Source organism: Miniopterus natalensis, chromosome 17, assembly GCF_054644295.1.
Source record: "Miniopterus natalensis isolate mMinNat1 chromosome 17, mMinNat1.hap1, whole genome shotgun sequence".
In the NCBI taxonomy this organism is placed as follows: Eukaryota; Metazoa; Chordata; class Mammalia; order Chiroptera; family Miniopteridae; genus Miniopterus; species Miniopterus natalensis.
In genome coordinates, this window is record NC_142097.1 from 30,869,783 (window position 1) to 30,882,627 (window position 12,845).

The 12,845-nt window shown below is 41.6% G+C and overlaps 1 protein-coding gene across 1 annotated transcript in view; it reads left to right on the forward strand.

The window, feature by feature from the left end:
- ANKFN1 (ankyrin repeat and fibronectin type III domain containing 1) overlaps window positions 1-12,845 on the forward strand; it is a 119,516-nt gene that overhangs the window by 80,397 nt on the left and 26,274 nt on the right. The window contains exons 12-14 of the mRNA XM_087825636.1: window positions 7,373-7,539; window positions 10,114-10,264; window positions 12,084-12,252. Of these exons, the coding sequence (XP_087681762.1) occupies window positions 7,373-7,539; window positions 10,114-10,264; window positions 12,084-12,252 (487 nt within the window). The remainder of the gene's footprint in view (window positions 1-7,372; window positions 7,540-10,113; window positions 10,265-12,083; window positions 12,253-12,845) is intronic.

Here is a 12,845-nt window from a genome sequence, read left to right on the forward strand (position 1 = left end):
GCAAGACGGCCCATCTGTAGTAATGGGGGGATAAAGGGCTCAATCCCACACTAACAAGCCAAATCTAAGCCTTGGCCCAGTAGCCCCCTAGGGTCACCCTGAACAGCTAAGCCCACTTATTTCCATTCCCCACTGAGGGGTGGCTAGTACCATCATCTCACCTTTCCATTAGCTGCACCAGCCCAAACAAGGACCAAGTCCTGCGTAGCAAAGGTAAGCTAATTGGTCAAAGCCTCTAGATTTGATTTTATGGAATTTGAGTCCATATGAAATTGATAGAGGGGGTGTGTGTGTGAAAAAGGTGGGGGGCAGGGAACACAGACACATTCGTGGCTCCCCTCTACACCCTTTATAAGCAAGTGCTAAAAGAAACATTTAAAAAATCATAATAAATTGAGCTTTTACAGGGTGACTAATACACTAATCCCCTATAGGGATAAACTGGGGTCTGGGCTACCTGCCCTCCTAGAAACACAGCACAGGCCCCAGCATGATATAATACCTGGTTTCTCCTAGACTTATTACATTAAAAATGTGTTACAGGTGCAGAAAAATTCCAATCTGGCAAAAGGTTGTTAGAGAAGGAGACCAAAAATAGAGGCAAGATCAGGTTTCCACCCAGATCCAAGTGGAAAATTTACCCCCGCTGACTGGCACATTCCTGCTTGATGTCATTCCCACCCACCCTCTTCTTTCTCCCCCTCCTATTTTCTCTCTCTCCCCCTTCCCCTTCCTAGGTAGGTCTTACACTAGAGAGGAGATGGGACTGGTATCCAGTCACTCCCACACTTAAGATTAAATATGTCAGGAGGTGGCCCCAACAACTCAACATGAAAGTAGAGATAGGTTGCCCAAAGCTGTCTGGGTAATTCCCACAATTCCAGGCCACAAACCACTGTCTTTTTTCAGGGTCAGTAGACTGATGACCATCAGGCCTTCTGATTGGAAGCCTGGGCTTCTTTCCGCTATATCACGTGACATTCTGAGACACCACTTTAGAATCAGGCTGACTGGGTAGGATTCCTGACTCCACCTTTTCTAGTTGTGTGACTAGGGAAAGGTACTTATTTTCTCACCTCTCATAGTTCCTCCTCTGGAAAAAACGGAAACAAACAAAAATACCTGACTTCGTAGGGTTCTAATGAAGAGTAAATGAGATAACATATGAAATATTACAAGAGTAGCACAAAGTGACTACTCCATAAATGTTAGTGATTCTTATTATTTCTCTACTGAGAAAAATCCAAGCAATGCTAGGCTGTCCTGTGGGCACACCCAGTTCATCTCCTCCTCATCTCTACTCTCCCAGGGGACCCCAAGTACTGGTTCAATCATCCCTGGGGCCTTTCCTCCCTTCCTCTATCTTTTCATAAGAACTAAGGAAACACTGTATAAAGACAATATGATCCACAGTGAGCTTTTCAAAAAAGATAAGGGCTTTAAGAAAATCTGGGCCCATAACTAATCTGCTAATTCCTAGTGCCCCTGAGAAACTCCAGGGTCCAAACCTCCCAAACTCCTGACCCTCCCAAGTCCCAGACTTTATAACAGGCCTCTCTCATATATTTGGAAGAGAGAGAAATCCTTCCCAGACTTGCCAGGAAAGGACGAGAGTTATTATGGACAAGTCAGTGTCCCTTTGAGCAAACTAAATGACAATGAGAGTGTTTCTGATAGGCAGGCCCCTCTCAGGTGCTGAATTACTCTGACCATGATCTTCAGGAGTCACTTCAATAACTGTAAGCATCGCAGGGGAAGTTTCCTCTGAATATTAATATTTGTTCTATTCTTTCAAATCTATAACACTTTGTCACATTTAGGATATCACTTGACCCTCACAAAAACCCAATGACGTTCAGTGGGTAATTTCATTATGACCAATTCATAAATGAAGCTATGGGTTTCAGCAAGGTAACTAACTGGTCAAAGTCATATCAGTCAAAAAGCAGCATAGGCGAGACTAAGACCGATGTCTTCTGGCTCCTTGCCTGGCACTCTTCCCATCCTACCAAGCTGCTTTACCGACCCTCTCACCCCTTTTCCCTGGATCCTTTTTTAAAAGTTTGATCCTAGAGAAGCTATGGTGAAGCTTGTCTTCCATCTCCTCCCATCTCTGGTCTCTTTCTCTTCTCCTTCAGCATCCCTTGTCACCTCCAGGGACCCAGTATCTTCTTCTCCTTAGACCTAAGGTGCCCAGGACCTACTATCTTATCTGCCCTTTTCTGTTTTGTTTTTCTAGCACATTCCTGTTCCCTCTATCCCCAAGCCCCCTCTAACATGGGGATCAAAAACTACTGGAATCAGGAAGACTAGTGGAACTGAGCCCAGCGGGCTGGATATAAGAAACAATTGGTTTCACACATAAACTTGTTCACTGATGTTCACAGCTGAATTATTCATAGTAGCCAAATGTCCAATAACTGACTGATGAATGAATAAGCAAAAGTGGTATATCCATATAATGCAATATTACTCACCCCTAAAAATGAATGAGGTACTGACCCATGCTACAACAGGAAAGAACCTTGAAGACATTACGTTAAGTGAAAGAAGCAGACCCAAAATGCCACATATTGCATGATTCCATTTATATGAAATGTCCAGAATGGGCAAATTCATACAGACAGAAAGTAAATCAATGGTTCCAGGGACAGGTGGAGGAGGGATTGGGAATGACAGCAAAGTTGGGGGGGGGGAGGATTGAGTGATGAAAATGGTCTGGAATTAGATAGTGGTGAGAGCTGCACAACCTTGTGAGTATAATAAAACCACTGAATTTCACACATTAAAATGGTGAATTTTAGGGTATGTGAGTTATATCTCAGTAAAAAAATTGTAGAAGTAACAGAGACTTGTAGAAGTAACAGTAACCTGGAGATCACTTGTCTCATTTAAAGACCAGCCCTATTCAGCCTCAGCTCATTGCAGGGGAAGAAGGTAGTCCCAATGCTGAGATATTTTCCAACAATTTTTAAAGAAAAGTTGAAAGTTCAGAGTTTGGGATAAAATCTCTTTTTATTTTTAAAAGTTAAAAATGTAATTCAGAAAATTTAAATTCTTTGCAATCCAATTATCGCGGGCTGGCCCACAAAGACCAGTGGCCACCATTTTACGAACTCTGCTATCCCTGGACAATTCAGTGTCCATCCGCTATCCAACAAAACAAAAACCCTATAGTTCTTGGAAAAGCAACTATGTATCACTCTTCTAACCAGCTCTTAGGCTATCTGATCAATGAAGAGGGGATGGATTCACCCTTCCTAGTTACTGCACCAACACAGCACATTCTCTCCCAGAGGCCCAGCCCTAGGCCCCACTCCCTCTGGGCCTCTCACTTCATATTTAATAAACATTTTTTCAGAACCGAGTAGGTGCCAGAAACTCTTCTAGGTGCTATAGGAAAAACAAATGAATAAGTCAGGTCCCTGGTCTCAAGGAGTTCAGTCAAGGGAGGGAGACAGACTTGTAAACAAATCAAGGTAGTACTAAGGCAGAATTAAACCAGAGCCTGATAGCAACACAAACCGTGTACTATGGAAACACAGACAAAGCAGCTATTAATTCTACCTGGGAATATCAGGGAAGGCCTTGTAGAAGAGGTGACATTTGGCTGAGCCATGAAGGGTAAGTTAAGTTCACCAGGTGGAGAGAAAAAGAGAGAGAAAAAGCTGGGGGAGGGAAAGATGGAGGGAGGAGGGGAAAGAAAAAGGTAGAGGGGAAGAAAGGTAAGAGGGAGGGAAGGAGGGAGGGAGTTAAATACAATTAGATACAGGGCATGGTAAAAGAAATGAGGCAGAAGCTAGAAAAGTAGATCTCACCGTCTCTTGGGTCTACAAGGAAGCTTACATATTTTTCTTATGGCCTTTATCACACTGGGTTAGAAAAACTTGCTTACACACAGCTCTCACATACTAAAATGTGCGTTCCATGAAAGGAGGGTCACATCTTGTTTACCTGGATGTCATCAATATCCTAGCACAATGCCTGAGATGCAGTAGGTGCCCAATAAAAGCTGGCAGAATGGCCCCTGGCCAGTTCAGCTCATTCGTCAGAGCGCTGGCCAGCTAAATGAAGGGTGCCGGGTTTGATTGCGGCCAAGCGCACGTATCTCGGTTGCAGGCTCAATCCCCAGCCCTGTTAGGGAAGCGTGCAGGAGGCAGCTGATTGATGTGTCTCACACTGATCTCTCTCTCTCTCTCTCTTTCTCTCTCCCCTCCCCCCCACTCTCTCTGAAAAACAATGGACAAAATATCCTTGGGTGAGGATTAAAAAATAAAAAGTTGGTAGAATGAGTGAATTTGTGAACCAACAAAAAAAAATCAAAAAAGAGATTAGGACAGGCAAGGGGAAGGAAAAAGGGGTCCATCTTGGCTGGAGATAAGAGATAAAAAAGGGCTGTAGTGGAAGTAGAAGCTAGAAATGTTTAGTGCTCGAATGAGACAATGTATTAACCCACAGGCATTGTTCTGGCTTAGGGGGCCTTTGCAGTATACCTCAGGTTTTGTGCATAGGGCAGCTTCTCTCTCTTCCCATGCATTTCTCAGGCCCCAAAACATTCTAATGAAGGATAATTTTATGTAAAGACAGTAAAACACATAATAGATGCTCAGTAATAGTCTTTTTAAAAAGTTGAAAGAACAGTGTTGGTTTTTACATAACCACAGTATGTTCCCAGCTCACATTCTATCTGTGGTCAGTCTGACCCCCAAGTTTTTTCTCTGGCACTCATACCCATCCTATATTTGTACTTGAGTTTGGGTCTTTACAAACACATTTCCTTATTAAGTTTCAACCCTAATTATGATAGGCTTATTTTCCAATGCATAGGGTCATTCAGAACTTTATTAAGACTTTCCAGAAAATCAAAACCACACCAAATTTGGGACCCACAAATTTGATACACATTTTTTTATTTCTTTGTCTGGAATGTCAATAAGTAAGCTGGAAGGAGTAGCCCTCAGGACCAGTCCTCACTGGGCCATCACGCAATATGTCTACTTTTCCCACGCCATTTCCATCATTCACAAATCTTCACCCCAGGTACCCAAGCTTATAAAAGTAATATGGTAAAGAGTCTACTTTTTCCAGATTACCCAGTGAAACAGAGTCCACTGGGGACTTCCCCCTGGTCTGTGGATCCTGTTCTTTTGCTGTGATAAATTAAAACTGTCTGTATGATCTGCCCTTCACAAAATGATGTTGACTCCTACTTAGAGTCTCGGGATTTCCTGACTGACTGCAAATTGATTGTTCAATGGTCCTTTCTCATTTTCCCCAAAGATCAATAGGTTGGCAGTCTTTAATGACTAGGGTCATCCTGTGTTTCTCCCCCTCCTGTTTCAAAGATATGCACATTTGCCCTTTTCTAGTCTTTAGGGACTTCCTAGTTCTTCAGCACTTCTCAAAAATAATGACCTGTGGGTTTGCAGCCACATCTGCTTGTACAGCAAGTGCCCCTAGGGTGCATATCATCAAATTCTGCTCATCTGAATACTTCCACTTCCCCCCCCCCCCCCATTAACCATTTCTCTCTTTAGTTGGCTATTCATTTCTTAAAATTCCACCTTGACCAAAGTTCCTCTAGTCAACTACTTCCCTGTGATCTGTTCCAAGGAGACAGGATAAAAGACGTTAAAAAGTTAAGCTGTATCAATCTACTGATATTAATAAGAATGCCTTCCCTCTTGATCAGGATATCAAATTTTTTTCTTGTCTATTTTTTCGCCAAATATCTTAAAAATTACTTAGCCTTTTTAGTTTTCTGTACTTGCTAGTTATGTTGCCATTGTGACCCCAGCTGTGGACATCCTAATTCCGTCCCTCTTCTGCTATGCTCATATGTTCTATTTCAGGGAACTGTCCTGATTTCCACATACTGTGTACCTATTATATACAGAATTGGCACTGGGTACCAAGGACACAAAGCAGTAAAAAACAAACAAACAAAAAAAAAAAACAGCAATGCATTAATTTCATAGTGTAGTTCAAAAAAAGAGCATAAAAGAAGAAAAATATAAGCATTCCTTCTCTGTAGGCCAACACTGTTTCTGTTATAAAACTGGTTTCAGTATGTTGTGATCATTAGTTTACTCATCTTCTTGACCCCTTCAAAAGCAGTGATCATGTCAAGTTACCTGAAACCCCAGTGTCTCCCACAGAGCCTAGAATTCAATATGTTTGGCAGAGGATGGGACAAAGGAGACAATACACAATAGTGCATATGCAATGTTGCAAACTGTTAAGCCTCCCGAGCATCGTGGCCAAGGGAAGCTTCAGCACCTCTCTGTTCCACATAGAATTCTCTGCAGTTATGCTTGTTTTCTTTTCTTTGTCACCTTCTCTGCATTTAGTGATAGAGGTGATTCCCTCTTTTCTTACCCCCTTTGAAAATCAGGCTAAAGTCTGGCCTATAGGAATCCCTCCCTTATAATCAGTTTCCAGACTCATCACTCTTAACTGTTTCACCCCAGCACTGCCCAAATGTCTAAAGAGTCTTACCTACTGAAATAGGGGCAGGGGGACCTGTATTTCCAATTACTCGTTATCTGAGTTACTGCAGTCCAAGAGGGAAGCTAAAGTCACGACCTAAACAGTTCACTAGAGAACTGACCACATATAAAACAAGACTCTACTCAAACATCCCTCTGGGCTTAACCAGGCCAGCACTTCCTGTTGCACCAACTTCACCCAGTCCCTGCTGCCTGAGGAATATTGTGCCGTGGCAATACAGTGCCAATCAATTGAAAGGTAAATGTGAAAATCTCATACAAGATACAGAATTTTGTGAAGATGGTGTGGAGAGCTAATCAAATCACACGCAAAGCTAAGTCCAATTAAGTGGGGGACCAGTTAACAACTGAAGAACATAAAAGAAACAGGGGTTTTATAAAAGAATGACTTGAATATCAAAAGTTTTTAAGTGCCAGGGAAAAAATAAATGAAACCTTCATAAACTCTTGCAAAAAGTATCCTCTTTGTTATGAAAGGCAAATGTAAGAAACAGTATTTCATCTATCCTACAATTAGTCTAAAAAAGTTATGCCAAAAAAAGAACCAATACTCGATTGTCCCTTCACTTTCAGAATTAGTGAGTATAACTACAACTTAAATATTAATAAGACAAATCTATCGTTATTACATTTTGTTTCATTTTTCAAGATAAAGGATCAATTAAATCTTTTTTTCTACTTACTATAAAATTGTTATCCTGTTTTAAGTGGAGTCACCCAACCTTCACTGTGGTATCCAAGATGTCTCAATTACTTAGCTACGGCTCCTTTAATTCATGACATGTCACACTTAAGAAAGAAAAAGGGTTTGAGATTGCCCTTCAAGGTGTGTTTTGGTTTGGTTTGGTTTTTTCATCCTCCAGGATATTCTCTCCTATCACAAAAGGAGTCATCAACGTCTCTCTCCTGGGTTATACCTGGGTTATCTGAAGCTGTGTAGCTCCGTGGACCAGATCAAAGTTCTCGTCACCCAAAAGTTGCCCAACATTCTCTGCCACGTGAAGATCCGTGAAAACAATAACATTTCCAAGTAAGTTGTGGGAAGTTTGGGTTTTCCTCATGATAAGACAATGGCTTGAGTGACGGTGTGATGTCTCAGAGGGAAAATGGAGTGTGGCTTCCCAGGATAGTTTCTATGGCGAGATGTCCTCAGGAGCCAACACACTGGGGCACAGGCAGAGCTGCATTGGGACACTAGGATAGGGAGGGCTGGTGGTGGTGAAAGAAGTGAGCCCTATGTTATATTATTCATGGTACAGCCACTGAAGCCCAACTGGTTAATGAATAGGTGCCCCTTTCTTTCAACGTTGCTATTTCTAGCATGTTTCTTCACAACCTAATAAGTCTTTTAATATCACTATGGAAATGGGTTCTAGTAGAGCACTGATTTCCCCTTAATCCTAAAGGAACCCCCCCATTCTCTCCACTCCTAACCCTCTGGCCTGGGGACTTTGTATGTTTTCTATACTCTTTATGATTCTCTGGGGCAGAAAAGAAGTAACAAGGCCTGAGCTCCTGGAAACTGCTCTATGGTTTGGCATTACGGTGAATTACCCTGTTAGCTTTGGGAAAGTTGCCCAATCTTGGTAATCTGGCTCAACTTTACAACTAGCCCTCTAGCACGCCTCTGAAAGTCTACTGAATTGTGCTTAACACGAAAAGAAAATTTTAAAGGGAAAGGAAAGAATAAGAAAAGGAACTCTCCAGAGTTTTTCAGGCTTCAGAGTACAAATTAGATCCCCAAACTCTAGTTATACCTATGGATTAATATTTAACTGAGGAGAAGCTCGTGTGGTCGTTTAGAATTTTGGCAAGTTGATTAACTCTAGTGCCCCACAATGTTTATTAAATACTAGTTGATCGCAATGAAGGAGACAATGATGATGGTGGTGGTGGTGGTCTCTTCAAAGAACTCACTAGCTGCCATGTTCTCTTAACACTTACCAACCACACCGAGACTTTAAGTCTGCCATCTGGTGGTCACTTCTACAATCAGCATGAGTGACCTCAGTCCTTCCCAAGAGGTTACAAGGCTCATTAGTGGGTTGACTCAGCAATAGTTACCTTCATCCATTTTCTAGATTTGTATGTCTTAAAGGTTTAGACTCTATCTTTTAGTGATTATACCATCGAATTTCCCCTTGCCACGACTCCGAGTGTTTTTACAGGAGATCCCAGCACCCTTCACTCTGCCAGTTCCATCGCCCCCATCCTTAGCAACTAAACTGATGCGTTTATTTATGTTAACAATGTTCTACTTGAGGCTTTGTGCGCACTTGTGCTAGTAAGAACCCCCTCATGTAGTTTAATATCAGTGATGGGAGAAAAGAAATAGTTCCCAAGCAGGTTCTCAAAGATTTCAATTCTTTATAAAACCAACAGTACGCCCAGACTGAAGTAGGATTTAATTTTGATTTTTTGATTTTTTTTTTTTTTTTTACTTTTATTGGGACAAAGGGTAAATTTTCCATAGTCTTTTCCAGTGTGGGGACTGAAACGAAACAGATATCTTGAAAACAGAAACTTTTCTAAGAGGGTAGTTGGTTAAAAGAGAGTGTTTTCTGATGAAAAGCTCATGTCGCAATCAATTTCATTTTCTGACTCACAGACTGGAGCCCAGGCTGGTATAACCCACGGGGGGAAAGCCCTCCGAGGGTTTTCATGAGAGTGGGAACATATGTTAGCACCTCCTCTCTTTCCATCCCCAGAGAGGAGGGCTTTCCTTTCCTCTCTCACCAGCTCCTAGAGCATATTGCTGTTCCCTGAACAGTTAGGAGGGAGAGAAACCAGGCCAACTGAATATGTTTAGAGACTTGTACTAAAATACCTGTGGAAACAATGTTACTCAAGAGGCATTTACCTTGATCTTTTCAAGCTCCTTTTGAAGGTAGCCTTTGGGGGATAAACCAGGTGAGTTTTCCTCCCACAGCCATTCTTCCCCTTCTCTTTTGCATGACATTTGGAAAAGTTCATTAGGAAGGATTCTAGAGCATGCAGACTAAGGACACATATGACTGGCTTGAAAGGAGGACAGGAGGCGTGATGTGTGTCCCCTGGTTCCTTTTATTGGAATTGTCTGGTGTTCCTGTTTGTGATTCTCCTCGAGCTTTTGGAAGGGGAAAGAAACCAAAATAGTCCCCGTGATTACAACAGGCCAGGGTTGAAATGTGCCATGTGGTTTGTTGCCTGAGTTGGACCAGAGTCCTGTGGTTACTCAATCGCTGAATTAACCAGCAGATGCCCCTGTGGCAAAAGTCAGGGTCTTACAACGTACAGAGGATCTTCAGGGGAAGAAAAATGAAGACAAAATATCTAAAAGCTCCAATCTCAAAAAAAAAGAAAAAAAAGTTTTTTAAAAAAGAAGGATACAAATTAGACCTTCTGTCCTAGGTATAAGTGGTTTGATAGGTAAACTAAGCCTAAATTAGAAAAAGCTCATTTTAAACTCCATCGGGGTGGCTGAAAGTTCAAATACCATAAATTGCATCGAGTTTTAACCACGCAAAATTGGTTATCCAGGTTCTGGACATATACACTGAAAATGTTCTGTGCTGTGTTCTGAACTTTTGTTATATTTCTAATTTTAACTTGACTCAACATACAGAGAGGAGTGGGAATGGGTCCAAAAGCTTGCTGGCTCCGAATCTATGGAAAGTGTGGATCATACTTCTGACTGCCCCGTGCAATTGTTCGTCTACGAGCTCCAGATGGCAGTGAAAGCTCTCCTTCAGCAGATCAATATACCTCCACACCAGGTACTAGTCTTTACCATTCCTGTCTTCTTTTAATGGCTAATGGAAACTGCACTGTGGCATAAAACACAAGAGGATATATATATATGTGATATATATATATGTATATATATGATTGATATATATAAGATATATGATATATATAATGTTCATTTTCATTGATTTACATACCACTTTGCACATACAAGCACACTGTGAATTCGATGTTGGCAAGTAGACACAGGCTGCCCCTCTGCCCCTTTTCTCTAGCTTCTCTGTGTTGGCTTCTTCCAAGATTTCTGGGCCCCACTTTACTGTGGTCTGGTCAAGCAAGGAAAAATCACTGGCTAGCCCCTCTTGAAAGATACCAAGTCTCAGCTTCGAAATAGCACAAAGCAAGGAAAATAAACGAATGAATAAATAGGTCTATAGTTGGATGTGCAAACGATGTATCTAAGGAACAGAAGATGGGTGGTGTGATTTATAGCAATGGCCAAGGTTATGCCGTGCTATCTTTCCACAGAGAATTTACTGTTGAAATTATTGTCCTGAACCTCCACTAACAAGCAATTTTTTAAAAAGCTGTTGGCATAGAAAAGAATGCTAAAAGTTTAATTAGCTCTGTCCAGTGAGTTAACATGATGTAGCATTCGCCTGAATTCTTTATTCTTTTTTTTTTTTGGCCTACCCTTCACCTTCTACTCCCACCCAACACACACACTTGCACACACACATACACACACAGACACCATCCCTATACACACACACAAAATGAACCAAGTTTAACCTGTAAGTAGGAAGACTACTACAGAAGTAACTGTCTCTTTTTAAATAACAGAGGGATAACCTTGTATTGGCCTCTGACCCATGGAGGCAGGGGGATAGAGTAGACTCCAAGAGTGTTCTTCCACTGGGTCATTGCTCTGATTCTAAGTTAATACTGAAAGACTAGTGCAAAACAGCCAACAGTGACAAAGAACAAATTGCACAAAATGCCATAAAGGCACTACAGGAGCCTAGCAGGCATGGCTCAGCAGTTGAGCACTGACCTGTGTGATCCAGGAGATCAAGGTTCAATTCCTAGTTAGGGCACATGCCCTGGTTTCAGGCTTGATCCCCAGCAGAGGGTGCGCAGGAGGCAGCCAATCAATGACTCTCTCATCACTGATGTTTCTGTCTCTCTCTCCCTCTCTCTGAAATCAATAAAAACATTTTTAAAAAAAAGACGGGAACAATTGAATTACTTCAGGGGTGGTTGTGTACTTAGGGGGAGGGAAAAAAATCCTACCAGCTCTACTTGTGACAGTAGATACTATGAAAGGGTTTCTTGGGCTTAGCAGGTTTGGAGCAGCTCATATTTCATTGGTGACTCGTGGGCTACATATACATGTTGGGAGATGGCTGCCTAACTGCCTACGAGTGCATACATTTTTTTTTTTTTTTTTTTTTGGATTCTTGTAAAATTTTCTCAGTCCTTGGCCAGAAACTACATTTTCCCCCCTTAACCAACTTAAATTGAAACTAGTGGATTTTTAATTCAATCCATTTTTGTTGCTTCGTGGAATTATATTCATCATTTCGAAAAGCCCACAGAACCCAATCATTTTCTGCTTTTATAAGAAGCATAAATGTTGTTTTCGGAGTTTATGTGGAACATTACTGCCTTGAATCTTGATTTTATATAGCATTATTAAATGGGCTGAACCCTAATATTTATGTTGTATAAAAATTCCAAGCTTGAAGTCGTGTGATTTTGTTAGATGTTTTATGCCAGTTCGGTGTTGTTTATGTAAGTGCCATGTTGTAACTCTCCTATTTTCCCTCCGCGCGTGTCCCTCTGCAGGCAAGGAACTTCCGCCTGTACACACAGGAGGTGTTGGAAATGGGTCACAATGTGTCCTTTCTTCTCCTGCTCCCTGCCTCAGACGACGTCTGTACAGCCCCAGGACAGAATAATCCTTACACCCCACACTCAGGGTTTCTTAACCTCCCTCTTCAGATGTTTGAACTCGGTATAGTAGCTTGTTTCACCTAGAAATATTAACCCAGCCTCCTTATAATAAAATCACAAAGTTATATCTGTTCCCCCTTGTCCCAGTGGAGGGTCAATAAATCACAGGATGGCTTTGGCAACAGCCCTTCCTAGAACTGTGTACCAGTCTGAGAGAAAGCAAAGCTCCAAGACTATGTGCCTGAGCAATAATTATTGAAGCCCGGCTAAGGCCCGATGGAGAGGAGGGAGTTCTAAACAGAAAGTTCAGTTATCAGGCTGCAGTTCTTGCCTCCCCTTCGCTTTCTTAAAACATAAATATAAGAACTGATGTTTTCATGAAAAGCACTTCTCTCCTCCCTCTCCTCCAACTGGGAAAAAAAATACTGAAATTAAAATGTAGAGTGTGTATCACTTTGGAGAAAAAAAGTCTACTACTTTAAATATTGCCGATTTATTAAATAGACTCTAATATTGAGTAGACGCTAAAATTCTAGCAGACTATTTGAGAAATTGACAGGGTCTCCCAGGAGGCAATACTGTGATTATAATGTGGGATTCTGAATGGTGGAAGATCTTTTCCTGACTTTCGGAAATGAATAGCTTGGGCCCAGT